The sequence below is a fragment of the Thalia democratica genome, chromosome 8, assembly GCF_965202585.1.
Source record: "Thalia democratica chromosome 8, ktThaDemo2.hap1.1, whole genome shotgun sequence".
NCBI classification, from domain to species: domain Eukaryota; kingdom Metazoa; phylum Chordata; class Thaliacea; order Salpida; family Salpidae; genus Thalia; species Thalia democratica.
The window spans coordinates 4,933,829-4,950,155 of NC_139172.1; the positions used below are offsets into that span (position 1 = coordinate 4,933,829).

At 27.4% G+C, this 16,327-nt stretch overlaps 1 protein-coding gene across 2 annotated transcripts; it reads right to left on the minus strand.

The window, feature by feature from the left end:
- On the minus strand, positions 1-15,698 carry LOC145841990 (uncharacterized). Of its 2 annotated transcripts, none has more exons than XM_082949320.1 (23): positions 15,611-15,698; positions 15,013-15,199; positions 13,945-14,062; positions 13,710-13,755; positions 13,211-13,422; positions 12,853-12,977; positions 11,201-11,347; positions 10,510-10,715; positions 9,492-9,673; positions 8,920-9,117; positions 8,251-8,465; positions 7,801-8,017; positions 6,010-6,189; positions 5,577-5,714; positions 5,035-5,196; positions 4,473-4,570; positions 3,652-3,757; positions 2,972-3,099; positions 2,346-2,565; positions 2,064-2,225; positions 1,051-1,184; positions 673-810; positions 1-359 (listed from the first exon to the last, which is right to left on the minus strand). In XM_082949320.1, exons 1-23 carry the CDS (start codon positions 15,660-15,662, stop codon positions 8-10), a joined length of 3,723 nt encoding a protein of 1,240 aa, XP_082805446.1. In that variant the 5' UTR covers positions 15,663-15,698; the 3' UTR covers positions 1-7. The 2 variants fall into 2 exon arrangements, with proteins under 2 accessions (XP_082805446.1, XP_082805445.1); XM_082949319.1 differs by having other exon boundaries at positions 8,920-9,132.
- Positions 15,699-16,327: the final 629 nt, after the last annotated feature.

A 16,327-nucleotide genomic window follows, 5' to 3' on the forward strand; every position in this document is an offset into this window, starting at 1 on the left:
ACTCAAATCAGCTCTTCCACATTTTGAACATCTTGCCGAACTTTCCCGCGCTTTTCTCCTTGTATGACGTCACGGCGTTTTGCGCGGCGCTCCTCAGCGACGTCCACGATTGTTGCTGGTTCGGGGCGTCCCCGTTCAACCGTCCGTACGATTTGGATACATGCAGGTCGGTTGTCATGGAAGCGCGGTGGGTTTTGTCATGCGCCGCTGATTTCTGCCGCATGACGACTGGGTGATTGTCGTCAGGTGGCGCTATTTGGGGCATGCTGGTGCTCAACGCTGATTGGGTGCGAAGAGTTGGGTGAACGTCGGATTCGCGCGGAAGTTCTTCTCTCTCATTGGTCGGTTCATCTGGTTGGCTGAAATTTTGTAAACAGACTATCAAGAACTAGAATACGAAGTAAACTAATAAGTACACACATGTATTAAATATTTACTGTTCAAAAAAATTACTAATTCAAAATTTTAGAACACTCATTTTGTTGAAATGTTTTCATTTTTGCATTTTGGTATTAGTATATAGTTTTTATTCGTATCTTTATAAGAAACTATAAAACTATCTTGACAACTAATAAACTTGACATGTAAGTAAGCATTTTTTAATTTAAAAATTCAAATTATGACAGCTCTTTTAACATTGTTACAATTGTCAGATAATTCAAAATAACAAACATTTGTTCATCATTGCTGGTTACTGAAGTGGCATCTTGTGACTTGGTAGCAACCAGTACGTTGACCAATTCGTCCCCTTTTATTTTAACCACCGAATTTTCCTCACCAAAGTACCCACTAACTGATACCATGACATTCCTGCATTTTGAATATTTTGATGTTTATGCAGTAAAATATAAGTTTTAAATTAAATATCGGCAAAAGTCTTTGAAAGCCAAAGCCTGATTGAGCTTTACAATTTTAAAGTATACCAATACAAGTCGAAACAATTTATATTTAACTTTAAATTAAAAAAAAAATGTTTGAATTAGTAGTAACACTTATATTTAGTCTTTATAAACTGTAATTATTTAAACAAATATTGTTTAAATAACAAACTTTTCTGCGTGTGGTAAGATGCAAGAAATTTTGTTATTTTCTTTTGAAACTTGCACCCGGCTGATAAGCGACATGGTATATTTCGGATCATCATCTGGTATAACTACTGGAAACTCTTCTTCCGTTTCCACTTTCTGATTTTTAATTGTAGCATTGTTTTAACTTAAATTTATTCAATACTGTAATCATATAATAAAGTTTATAACGGGTATATTTTATAAAACTTTTATTTTTGCATAAGTCTAATTCTTAGATTTGTATATTAACGATATCATCATCTTTATCTGGTTAAATTTGACATACTCCATGATATAAATTGAGTTTGGTAACAAAAACTCACCAAATATATTTAAAAACATAGTTTGGCATATTTAAAGGAAAAAATAGTTTAATTTAAAGCTAGAATGAAACAGATATAACATAGTATAGAAAAATCTAAATAGAAAACAAAAGTTTGTGAAAACACAGGTTGTTTAAATCTAAAATAAATTATCGGATTAATTACTTAATGAAATCTAAAAAACACATCAATATCGTAATCAAAATTAATGTATAATACGACATAAATGATATAACAAATCTATCCATATCTTAAACAAACTTGATGTATAAATATTTTAACCCTAATTCAATTCAAAAGCAGCAGAGTGTGTTTAATTCAAAAGTATTGATGAAAGTACTGATTAATAATTAATGAAACTAAACCTTGATACTTTCTATGTAACACTTTCTAACAAAGCTGTACTCAATTACAAGATTAAATATGTATAAAACTAAGTTAACTTTTATTTTAAATTATTAAGTACAGTTTTAATAAAACTCCGTCACAGTTACTTTATAAAAACAATTTGTTAGAATATCATAACAATGTCGAATTGAAGAAAACTATATTATTTAAAGTTAAACATTCAAAAAACTTATTATTATTTTTACTGTAAAACAAGTAATACTTACAATTAAAAAAAACTTTTTTAACTAAATAATATTTTTTTAATATAAATTCAATAAAAAACCTGTTCTTGTTGTTGATTTTCAGATACATTGTCAATTTGAACAACTTTGTATTTAAGAACAATTCCGTTTTCAGTTGATAACCACACTTCATCATTATTTATGGATGATATTTGAGTTATGTACATACCATCATCGGTATTGTTAGTATTCAAATTGTTTTTCTGTAAAAGAGTATATCTAAATTGTAATTTTGAAAACGTTCTATTTTTCAACCAAAAAAAAATATTTTATTGTAAAATATAGTTAAAATTCAATTTTTTTAATTATTTAACAAAACAAACCATCATTGGTTGGCGCAACGACAAGCTTTCATTCGTGTTAATGTCAAAAACCATGATCGGACCTGCTTTGAACTTTGATGAGTCGAACAGTTGCACGACGGGGGAATTCTCTAAACTAATCCACACAAGTGGCATGTCGTTCATTTCGTGCCAGTAATGCATCGAAGAAATGTGATCTTTTTGAAGTGAAACCAAGAAAAATCCTTCCGTTTCAGATGTGCTAAGTATGTAAAAATAAAATTTAGAAATTTAGTAACAAATAGTTTGAATTGTGGTTTTAATTTGATAAAAATCAGGCTCGCTGACTATAAATTTTGTAAACTAAATTTAAGCTTGTGAACTTAGGCAGGTTAGTAAAAATTAAGTTTTTTATTTACGAAACTAGTAAATATTAAAACTATAGTTTCATTATTACACAACTTATAATTTTGATATATACATTTTTAGTTAATAAATATTTGAAGCTGTATAAATAAAGTGAAGCGAAAAAGTTGTAAGTAAAATTTATTTTTTTTTTTGACAATTTTAACTCAAAATAAAGAACTATTTAAAGTCATAAATTTTACTGTAGGATGTTAAAACAAAAAGTTTAAAGTGAAAAACCAACAAAAAATATACAAACTAACAGAATGTCGATGACGTAAACGCCAGCATCACATCCGACCCACAAATGGTTGTCGGACACCAAACACATGCAGCATGGTGGGTTGGAAAGTTCAACCGTGTCAACCAGTATCGGCTTACCTTCTGTTCTCTATTTGTTTATTGTTTAAAATGTTTATAAATTGCCAAACAGGAAGATAATATTTAGAAAATATTTTAATTGACTATACCCAAGAGGGAGAAAAAATGTTATGATATAAACTCGTGGTTGACTTAAAATTTTTATGTATTAATTTGTTTACTTGAGTAACGAATATTTCTAAGTTTAAAATACAGCTGGTAATTACTGCGGGTATTTCAAATATATCTTTTTAAGAAAAAGGAAGTAACACTTGAATAACGTTTTTGAAAAATAGTGTTGCTTTCAATAAGTTTTAAGAAAGTTACTTGTAAGCTTAAAAACTTTAAAAGTTTATACAAAAACTGTTAGCAATATTTTACTTGTATAAATTTTGTTTTTTATACATTATTTTTTGATTATTTTTTGCATGTTAAACTGTATACATTTAAGATAAAAAAACCAACGACATAAATTTTCAAAATAAATTCGAAATTCAAAAATATTGAATATACATTTTGAAAATTGTAGACTATTAACTATAGTCTTTTATAGTATATTAACTATTTGTTATTATTGTTATACCTTTAGAACATGTAGCATACTGTTAGCGGTTCCAACGTACAAGTTATTAATTGTAACTTCAACTGATAACACAACGTTAGGAAGCCACATACTCCAACGAACAAAACTGAATAGTTTCATTATTAAAAAGTGCGTCAGTACAAAACATGTGTTGATTGACATAAAACTTGTTTTCAATAAGTTTTCAAACCTTTTAAACCACATAAGATAAGAAGCAGAGTAAGATCATTAAAACGACTGTTTACTAACATATATACTGAGCTTGTAACATTTTCATAATAAAAACTTATAAAATTATGTATTTATTTTACTTTAGAAATTCGTTCATATATGATGAACTTTATTTACTCACTTTAACATGAACTGAAGTAAACATTATGTTACTTAACTTGTTTAACTTAAATAGCAAGTACTAATTTATAGTTACGAGGCTAATGACATAGCCAATCAAGTTTTAAAGTTTGAAATATTTTCCAATGATTTAATACTTAGATGAGACAATTCATTAACCTTTATAAACATTAGAAACACACAGCTTTCCGTCATAAATTTTAAACAAGTATTTTTTTTTATCTTTTAAATAAGGTGCGCTGTTAATAATGAACTAAAATTTATTTGTAACATTTTCAACAAAAGTTACCGTATGTACTGAAAATTTAACAACTATTGCATGAACGTTCTTTCTTATTATACCAATTCAAAACTAAAAAGGGTTTAAAAAAATGGTAGCTAGAATGTAATAGACTTTTAAACTCCTTACTAACAACAAAGTTTTCAAAAATAAACTACTGTGCACACTTTGAGAAAGAAAAAATACAAACCATTTGGATAAAGAGTAAGCTTGAAGCTGACCAGTTACCAAACCAACAACAACTTCATCTTCTCCGCTAATTGCCATACAAGTTACATGATTGTTTATCTGTTTTGTGTATTTATACAAATAACAATTCTAATTTAAATTTCAAATCATAATATAAAATGTCAACTGGTTTTTGCTAAACTTTTTCCAGGTTTTTGAAAGTACACATTTTTAGGTCTATTTTTAGTTTAAATTAAGTTTAAGGTAAAAAAAATGTGTTAAATAGTATATAAACATTGAAAAGATACTCTAAAGCTACTACAAATGTGTTTTTAATAAAAGATTATTTGATGATGACAAAAAAATTCTATCTGTATGAAATATTTTTGTGTCAAATAAAAATTCTACTACTTAATAACATGTAAAAATTATTCAAAATTTCAAGTTTTTCCAGGTTTTATTTTCAAAATTTCTCAAATTCCAGGTTTTTCTAGGATTCTAGGTTTAGTGGCCACCCTGATATTGAAAACCTTTAAAAAACTATAACATAAAACATTTTTAAAATAAATTGTCATCCAACTAACTGGTAGAGATAAGTCATACAGTTCATTGCGGTCAATATTGAGTTGGTATATTTGCGAATATTCTGATAGTTTACAGCTAGCACACAGTAGCATGTTGTCGAATCCAGCAGTTGATTTGTCAAACACTAGTTTTTCATTTATCTCATCATCTTTACTGTTTTCCTAGCGATTTTATATAACTATTTTAATGATTATATTAAACACACAAAACACATTTTTAACATTTTTAATGATTTTTATATTAACTATTTTATTTATAAATTTAATATTTGACCTTCTTCAACAGATATGTTAATATAAAAATATAAACAATTTTTATATTAATCCAAAAACAATATTAGAAATTTTTCAGAACTTTGAACAAACTTGTTTAAACAAAGAGGAATGTATATGAAGTATTCAAAACAAATTAAATGACGTTAAACCTAAACTAATATATGCTCAAACCAAGTATAAAATGTTTGCGCAAATTTTTCAATAAAACTCAAACTCTCCATTTTGTGTTTTTTAATAATCTCTAAAACTTAAAACAAATTAGAAACCTTGGTGAGTGTGGCTTTGTAGTTATTACGTTGCTGTTGCCTGATGTTGTATTCTTCAACAAATTTCGACTCAACTTCATTTCTGTCTGCCATCAGTTGATCCCACGATGGAAATTTCTTCAACCCGGTGAACGCTTCCTATCATAAATAAACATAGTTCTCACTACAATTTTTACATAACGCTACTTATTATTAAAGACAATAAAGTTGTTGTTTTTATAGACTAACTAACCCAAACTATTTTTATAAGGCTCCCATAAAATAAAAAAAGTGGACCTTAAGAAAACCTTGTTTAAAGGTAAGTTTTAAATTATGACCTCACGCCCCCCCCCCTGTGGCTGTTTTGCAGGTTATGGCCCCCTGATTTTCTGAAATGACCCACTTTGGGAAACCCTGTTGGAGACATTTTTTGAAATACTTAAAATAAACTTACCCTTATAAGCTGATCAGGGTTGCCGATGACCCGAGGAAGGTTCTTGATGGCGTGAAGAAGCTGCGAAGGTTCGGTCACCTCTAATATCCGACCCTGGAAAATACTGAATATCGCTACGGATATTCGAAACAACGCTTCGTGTCCGAACACAAGTAGACAGTCCCACACTCGTACCAGGACCTGAAACATAAAAAAAATGTCTTACATAATGAAAATATTTGTTCTACTTTAGCTTTGTTAATATATTACGAAGTTTAGAAGGTTTCAAAATCTATTGCTAGGTTTCTGAAAAAAAAATCAATAGCTAAATTTGTTGTTTAGCAATTAAAGTATATATGTTAAAGCTATTAATTAAAGTTTATACTTTTTAACATAAATACTTGTTTTAAATTAGTGTTACACGAAATGAACTCATTTAAGTTTGAACTAATGATTATAATTTAAACAAAATTATAAGTTACCATATTAAACGTTATTGACCTTAATTTTTAGTAAAAAAATTAATTTTTTTTATTTTTAAAGAAGAACTTAACTTTTAAATGCCTATTTTCCTAATTTGAGTGTTCAAGAAATGAACTTATTTAAACTCGAAACATAACATATGATTATAAGTTAAGCAAAATTAATAACAATTAATTAATAATTTTAACCTTTTCTGATCCTAATTTATTTAGTTAAATAAATAGTAGCGCAAAACTGAACATCCGCACAAAAATTAATAAAATTGTTAAGTAAACTTAAAACTTTTTTAATATTATGATCTGATTTTTAAAAGGCCAAAAATTTAAGCTAATAAAAACTTTACATTTAAATTAAACAGTTTTTTTCTTAAGATATTAAATTTTGCTATCTAAATTTTTTTTAACCACAATGATTTTTAAAATTCACTCTAAGATATTTACTATGATAATTATTAATGAAAAAAAACTTTTTTTCTGTGAGACTTAACTTAAATGCAAATTACATTCTTCTTTATTTCTATTGTTATTTTTTTAAATGCAAATATATTTAATGTTACTGCACTGCAGTAAACAGTATTTTTCATGCTTTTACCAATACTCACATAACAACATTTATTTGGTGGTAAAATAAACAATCTCATTACTTTAAAAAACTTCAACTTTTGTTTACATACTAAAAATCTATTAATTTTCTAAAAATGTTTGGATTCAAATTTTAAATAATTTTCAATCAACATTCATTAGATAGCTTTAAAGCCGTAGCACTAGAAGTTAAAAAAAAAACTACATTATTCGCATAGCACTAAGTGCCATAAACAAATTTAAAATGTAACCAGGTCAAAGTACAAAAATCAACTAAAATAATGCAAACAAATAATTAGTTATTATTGGTTCATGAGCTATTTACCGCATTTACAATCAAAATTGAAACAGAAACATTATTACAACAGAATAAATCAATACTATTACATAAAAAATTTTATTATAAAATTAATAAAAATAAAGCCGTCTTATTAAAAATTTATTATATTATTTTAAAACTAAAACTTTAACTTACTGATATCAAAGACAAATTTTACTTTAATATTATATTTGTGAATATTTTAAAATCTTGAATTCTAAAACTTTATTTTTTATTTTTGTAAGTTTTACAAACCTAAGATTAACTTCATAAAGCTGATATTTAAACTTTTTATAATACACATCATCCTGCTATACCTAATATAAGATAATTTATACCTAATTAGTGCCGTACAATAATATAATATAAGTATATCAAAATAATTCAACAAGTTAATTTAATAGATAAACTTAGTAGATGTATAAAAACCTCGAAATCCATGCTGTCGAAGAAAAGTCCGAGGAACCAACTGGTGGTCACCACGCTGATTTCGAAGTGCTTCAGGAACCTGTTCAGGTGGTCGCATAGCAACGGGCACTCCTCCCTAACAACCTGGGTGAGAACCTCCTGGTCGGCCCTCAACCCAGCCAGGTCGTTGAGAAAATATTCGGGCGGAAACAGAACCTGAACTGCGCACACCAGAAACCTGTTGTTGACTTTTTTTAATTACATTTTTACTTTTATTTCTTAGTTAATTGTTTTTTATTTAAAACTAATTTAAAAACTTTCTTGAAGAAAAATAGTTTTAAAAAACATAAAAACTAAGAAATACACTTTAAATTTTCTCAGTAAAACTAGTATTATCTTTTTTAATGAACAAGGCTACAAGAACCAGAAATCATTTGATATTGAAAACTAGTTCCAAAATAATTCTCTCACCAGAAAGCGTCTTCTTCGTCCAAATACAGAAGGGCGCCACCAGCGAGGAAGTTGAAGCCCTGGCAGTAGCCGATGTCGGGGGCGTGAATGCAGAAGGCGGTGAGAACCCGCTCCAAGTTTCTCCTCAGTTTCGGGTCCTCCACGGCGAACCTGCGGTTTCTGGGCATTGTGCGCGGCACGTCCATTATTATCTGCTTCATGTATTTGGCAAATTCCTGGGAAATAATTTGCTTCAAATTACAATTAAGACTTCTTATTACAAGTTGTGCGCAACGCTTTTATATATTTTAGAATACTTTTTCATAAAAAGTTACTATAAAAACTAGTACTGTCAGTAAAAAAAAACAATTCATTTATTTTGAAATACAAATCCACAAACAATTAAAACATTTTACAAAAAATTGAAACAATACTTGTATTTACTTATGCGAACATTTCATATCGAGTTTTTCAATATTTTATGAAATTTTCAATATGTTTTTTTTTTAAAGATTACATACTTGTTTTAATAAACATCGTAAAAATTTGAAACTACGACCCTACTCACACCAAACTAAACAAGCCATTGATATAAAACTGACCTAAATCATCTTACTGATCATCGTACAAATCGTACCAAACGTGAATTGAAAGTAGTAAACGATTAACAAACTACACTAGTTTATGTACCTTGCTGTTTTCCAAGCGTTCGTCTTTCAACGCGAGCTTCTCGTAGAAGTAGCTCAACAGCTGCCCGTCCGGCCCCTTCAGCGTGGTCTCGTGCGTTCTCATGACCAGCTGGTGGACCAGCCGCTTCCACACGAAGCCCCGGTACCGGTCCGGCACGTCGTCCAGCACCATCTTCTTCAGTTTCTCAGTTATCTGAAACTGTAACAAACTTATCTGTAAAATATTAAATTGCTGTTTTAATAAATTGCTGGTGTAATTTGGTTAGTTTCTACTTAGTATATTCGTTTTTATTTATACATAATCAAATACTTAAGTTTATTTTTTTATAATTTTAGTTAGTACATCAACTCATAAAGAACATTCTATTCAAAATATGTGTGTTTACAATAAATAGCTTTGGAAGTCTACAGAGCCTGAGCCTGGACTTCCGTGTGACTTCATCATTAGACGATGTCATCAGCTATACGGTAACTAAATCTACTTTTAGCATATAATTTACATCAAAAAAAAAATTATTCAGAAAGTATTTATATGAACTTTTACAATAAACAAGCATTGAAATAAAAACTCACGCTATCAGGGCTGTTATCAAATATGACGTTTTCCCATATCTTGCAGTTTTTACTGCTGTCGGGGCCGTAATCGGACATTTCATCCAACGCTTTTACGAGCTGCCTGCTGCAGTAGTGAACGCGCGTGGCCATGTTTGGTACGCTGTGCACAAACCTGTACTTGTCCACAAATTCCTTACTACCTGTTGAATTGGTGTAAGTATTTATACTACCTGTTGGATAATTACTTGTGGCAAATATTTTATCTTGATTCGCATACAAGTATTTATAAGTTACAACTTTTTAGTTTTTGAAATATGGTTAAATGAGTATTTTGTTCTATGCTACCTGTTCTATATTTTATTTTAAAAAAATAATCTTCATAAGCTATGAGTGTTTAAAGTGTTGAAAATAAGGTAAGATGATTATTTAGTTGTTTATTTCGTGTTTACAGATTTAATGTAATAAAGTGATAATAGTACTTCGAAACTAGATATTTAATATAAAGGCTGTGAAATTAAATTAAGAAAATTTAAGTCAGGCTTTAAGTTTAATTTGATATGTTGTTCGCTTGAGATATAATCGAATATACCTGGAGTTTTTTATTAATAAAAATATACTTCTATACTTGCAACTATACTAATTAGTTATTTTTTCATATTAAAAACGTCACAACTTAATTGAGACAAAAGCAAATTACATTATTGTGCAGCAAAATTATTAAGATAAAATCATAATCTAATTACGTAAAAATTAAAACTAAAAGAAAAACAAGGCGCAATAAAATTTTGATGGATTTACGACAAAACAGTTTAATTAAACATACTGTATGCATTGTTCACTGTATGCAGCTGCTGACTATTAAAGTTGCAGCAGTTTATTCTAAAAAAACTTAAATATATTATTTCAGATCAATTAATTAATAAAAAATTATTTATGCATAAATATTGTATGCATGAAACTTATTTTAACTTGAAAAATACCTAAGTAGACAAAAAACATCAAAACAAACTAATTTTAAGTTGAAATGCAAAATTACCTAATGTCACTAATGGAACATTGTGCTTCATCTTCTTAATGCGCTCGTTCAAATCGCTGATGTTCTTGATGTGTTTTCGATTATCCGACGATCGGATAACAGCGCCACTGAGCGGATCAGCAAGTGGTCTGTAGACGAGCTCGCCAATGAGTTCAACGTAATCTCTCTGGTAATAAACAGCATCGTTGTAATTCTCCTCCATGTTTCTGTGTAATGTTTTACAATTAATAACATTTTACAATATATACAGTTTAGTTATAAATAAAAATCGATAATTTCAAACAACAATTATACCAAATAATTTCTTATGTGTTGTTTTTATAGTTATCAAAAATGTTGTAGTTATAATTTTTTTTTTTTTGATAAATCAATACCAAATGATTTCTTATTTGTTGCAGCATAAAAAAAAAATTAAAAAGCTTCTACTTGTACATTAGTAAATTTTTAAAAATTATATGGATTATTACTGTTGTAAAAAAGGTTGATAATACTTTAAAAGAAAATTAAGAAAAATTTATTTTGATAATATTAAGTTAAAAATTATCGAAGTTTAGTTAAACTTATTTTTAATTTTAAATAAATGTATAATATCATTTTGGGACTGTTTTTTACATTAGGACAACTGTATGCGAATAAAAACAAACTTTTTATAAAAGCCTTTTAAAATTTTCAAACACTTTTATCAATATACCTTTTGTAATGAGTGGCGAGCTTACGAGTTTCGCCGAGATCTTTGTTCTGTTTTCGAAGTTCGTTGTTCAGAAACAAGTTTGTTGTTTCCAATGTTTTCACCCTCGTAACTTGCTCCCTGTACAAATCACTCCTCAGTATCGCGTCACTGTTAATTATCATGCTTGATTAATTGAAATATGTGTGATATTTGTACTAATCAAAATACTTATAAAATATTAGTACAATCTTGAACAATTGAAACTATGACGAATTCGGTTTAAATTTTTATTAAAAACTAAAGGTAAAATAAAAGTATGCTTAATTGTATTACTAATAAATATTTAGTGTTTTAACAAAAAATATATTTCAAGGAAAAGTTTTTTTTTTTTTTAATTAATTTAACTTTCTAAAATAAATATCATGCATGAATAATTAAACTATGTTATTATTTTATTAAATTAATTTTGAATTATTGCTATACTCTTGGCAATTGAAACAATGACAAATTCTGTTAAAAAAAACTAAAGTTAAGATAAAAGTATGCTTAATTGTATTACTAATAAATATTTAGTGTTTTAACAAAAAGTATACTTCAAGGAAAAGTTTTTTTTTTTTAATTAATTTAACTTTCTAAAATAAATATCATGCATGAATAATTAAACTATGTTATTATTTTATTAAATTAATTTTTAATTATTGCTATACTCTTGACAATTAAAACAATGACAAATTCTGTTAAAAAAAACTAAAGTTAAGATAAAAGTATGCTTAATTGTATTACTAATAAATATTTAATATTTTAACAAAAAGTATATTTCAAGGAAAAGTTTTTTTATTTAAAAATTAATTTAAGTTTTAAAGTCTAAAGGTAACTTTAAAAATTACAAAGTGCATTTTATAAAAGAATATTTTAAAAAATTGTCAAAAGAAATTTATATTCTAAAAAAAATCAAAAATCAATTAAGGTAAAACCAACAAAAAAACAAAATATGACATGAAATATTAAATTAATTTTAAGTACATAAAATTAATTCAGAGATAAAAGGAATTTAATATTTACTTTTGAAGTTTCACAAAAGTACTTCAAACTTTGAGAAAGTTTGAAATCACAGATTACACTATGTAATTCTAGTTATTTATTTAAATTATTAATTTAAATAAAAAGAACATTTTAGCTTACAGTCTTATAAAATAGTTGGCTTTGACAATAATTATTCAAAAAGTAAGCTTTTCAATAGAAACTGCTTTTGTAGTCTACCTAAACAAACTGGTAAATTATTTATATTGAAGATGACTAACGTCATTTCATTTAATTTTGTAACGTTTCTTTCATAACAAAAGTTTGAACTTTCCAGACAGAGCTGCATTTATACTTTAAACATTATTTTTTTATTGAAGTGGGCACAATAATCACAAATTTATATACAAAAAACTATGAAGAAAAACATTAAATGTTAGATTCGCTAACGAATCAAAAACAAAAACATTTAAACTGGCTTACACATTTCACAGAAAATAAGTATTTTTCAATCAAAATGAAGGTAGAACAAATAAAAAGACCACATTTACTTTTTTCTCTAAAACGCTTTGGTACAACATTGAAGTTACGGAATTATTAGCACATTTTAATCCAAATAAACAATCTGAAACATTAAAATTAATCAAACAAACTTGTTTTGATCGTTGACGCTCTCATGCATGTCGAACAATTGTTTGTTTTTGGCAGCAAGCGTTTCTTGCAACGCGCCGTACTCATCTCGCAACTTCGCATATTTCTTCTGCTCATTCGATAATTCCTACGTATTTATATACATAGTTTGATTTCCAAGCTCAAACTAGATTTACATTTTTATCAGTTTTGTATAATATTGTTTACTTAAACCATGTTTTTTCATAAATTCGTCTTTATCTGATTTAAAAGTTGTACAAGTATAAAGTTATATTATAGTCGTTTCTTTAAAATTTTATCAAGCACTCGTGTTACAACATTTTTCATCAAACACCACTTTATTAATTTTTAACAAAATACTTTGGTGAGCTGGTACACGTCACTATTCTCGTCCAAATCGTCATTTTTAATCCACGGATCAGCAGATTTGTCGCTACTGGGTTGGTTCTTCGACGACGCGGGTGACCTCTGCAATCTGAAGTTGGACAGCGGGTCAACTGATACTCGGAGCGGGTCGTCGAACACTTTCTCCCGCTTCGAAGTCTTGTCGTCTCCGTTGCTTGTTAGATTCACTGTAAATTAATTGAAATTTACTATTTGAAGGGTTTTAAGAAAATAATTTAAATATAGCGATGGACTATAAATTATTTCAAGGTATTATTAAATAACAAAAACTTTTCCTCTACAAAAGGAGTAAAAACACGGTTTAACATTTCTTTATCCAAAAAAAAACTACAAGATAAAGCGGATAAAACTAAATTAAATTTAAATAAGGAATTTAAAATGCAATGTAAATATTTAATATCGTAAACTTGAATTATAATAAAAAATTTAGTAAATCTACAGATTAAAAACTCACCGGCGACAGAACTTCTTTCTTTGGTTTTAAAGCCTATACTTTGCACCTTTAAAAAATGGTTTGTTTAGTTTTATTAAAAAGAATCCGTCATTTAAAAAAAGTTTAATTAAATAGTTTTTTTGTCGTTTATAAATCATTAAATTAAATCATAAAAGCCGACTATTGCTTTGTTACTTATTTTTATAATGTTTTTTTTTTCAAATAAGACTTCTACTTAAAGAAAAAAGAATGAAACCATTATATTATTGTTGGTGGAAGGCGATGTTGGAATGTAGTCTTTTCTGCACATCTGTATGGAAGTCAACCAGCTAAGAGCTTCCTCACCACTGGGTGCTATCATGAGCAGACGGTACCTGCAATTATTATATATTAATTATACATTTTATATATTTACTTGGACACTACAATTATTTTTAGTTGATCGTTATCGTTGTGATAATTAGTTATGGCGAAAAAGATGTTTACAAATCAGCTGTAACTTAAAAAGTAGTGCAAGGATTATTTATCAAAATAACAGTAATCTCTATCGACAGTTAGCAACAAGAACTTAATGTAAGACCCTCCTATCTTAAAGTAATAAATACTTAATTACAATTTAAAGGCATTACTTAAATTGTACAAATTATCATTAAATAAAAAATAAGTTTGTTATGATTGTAATGACTAAAAAATATTTCATTAACGTATAAGCACAGCAAAAATTCACACAAACAATTTGAATTTTTTTTTACTCACATTGAGCTAATAATAACGTAAACTTTTTGTTTATTAACCAAAATCAAAAATATTAAAAGTAAAACTTTTTTTACAACAAAGTTAAAGAGTTTTAGAAAGTTCTGTACATAAATAATTTAAATTAAATTAATTAAAACCATAATTAATTATTAGGCTAAAAATATTTAAAACTAGTTTGTCTAGAAAATGTAGTTGTGCTTTAGTATTAAACACTAGCAAAATCAAGTACCAAAACTAGTTATCAGGAAATATAAGTACATCTGAAAATAGCACAAAATAAAAAACTTTTATTGTATACTTACTCTTTAAAGTTTCTAAAATTTTAAATACATTAAATGTTTATTAAAAAATATATTTACTAAAATTGTAAAAATTGTTAAAAATACTAAAAAAAATCTATTTAAATATGATTGATAAAGTACTCGTTTTTGATAAGTAACTTATAAAATATAATCAAATACACACATTACTTTAAAAACACAAGTTAACTTAAAAGAAGCCAACTACAATAATTAGCCTCATTTAAACCATGTTTAAACACAATTTAAAATTTAAAAACGACGCTAACTCGTCGGTGGAAACTTCGAATTGATTTTCGTCCTTGTTGAAGTTGGAGAGCAGCGTCGCGTCGTCGACTTTTATCTTGAACTGATCGGGGTTCTTCGTCTTGTCGCTGGAAAACCCCAGCAGCCCACCGAGCCGCTTGTCGAGAACGACCCACACTTTCTGGTGCTTTTTGAAACTCAGCAGGCTACCTGAACGTTTTAACATCTTTTATAATGAAGTTTGGTAAAAAGCTGTTAGAAAAATCAATAAGCGAGTTTACAGCAAAAGCGTGTAAAGGGTGGCTAAAAACTTAAAAATCAAACTAAAGTTCTTAGAGATTTGCGATTTAATAAAAGGTGAGTTAACTGTAGATTTAAATTTCAATGAAACGTAGCTGATCAATGCATAGGAATTTAAAATGAATAGTATCATTTAATTTTAAAGCTGTTTAATTTATGAGTGAATTACAAGGAACATTTTAAAGAAGCAAAACAATGTGGTTAACTTACACATTATATAATGCTTTAAATAGTTTATAAAACATAAAATTATTCGTTTTTTATAATAACCTTTCGGATATTTTTTTTAATTATAATTAAAACGATAAAAACAAAACGTACCTGACTTAGTTAGGTCGTTGACTTTGAGCCAACCTTGTTTTGTAGGGTCCATTATTATTTGTTTTAAGACATTCTAAAAGTAAAACCACTAGAAAATCAAAAACATCAACAATTTTCAAAACAAAATAACTAACAACACTTTGGTCACTTCTTATAATGACTACAAATTTCTCTCGAAGCAATAACTAAATATAAAACTTCGTAACAAGTTTGATGTTTTAAAAAGAACATTTAAAAACCGATATATTTTCAGTCATTTTAACACTTGTAGTTTTCTGTTTGAATATTTACGGCGCTTAGAAAACAAGCACTTAAATAAAAATGCAAAACTAATATAATTTATAAAGCAAATAATTGAATATAAGCATAGAATAAGTGCGGTTATATAAGATAATAAATATTAAATTGGTTACACTCATGTCATTATAAATAAAACCCACAGTAAAGTTAATAGTTAAGAGTAAAATCGAAAATTTAATAAAGTCTGTTAAACTGTTTTTTATGTTCTTAATCATATTTGTCTACAACGATGCTTTATTACTTGTTTTTAATTAGTTTGATAATTTCCGCCTAATAATCATTTTGTAATAAAATTTTTATTGTAAAAGTTTAAAGAAAGTGATTGTAATAAAGAATTCAACTTAATGTAATCTATTTTTAATTTATGCTAATAAATTATATTTGTTCACCAATCATAACACAGATTAGTTTTATACT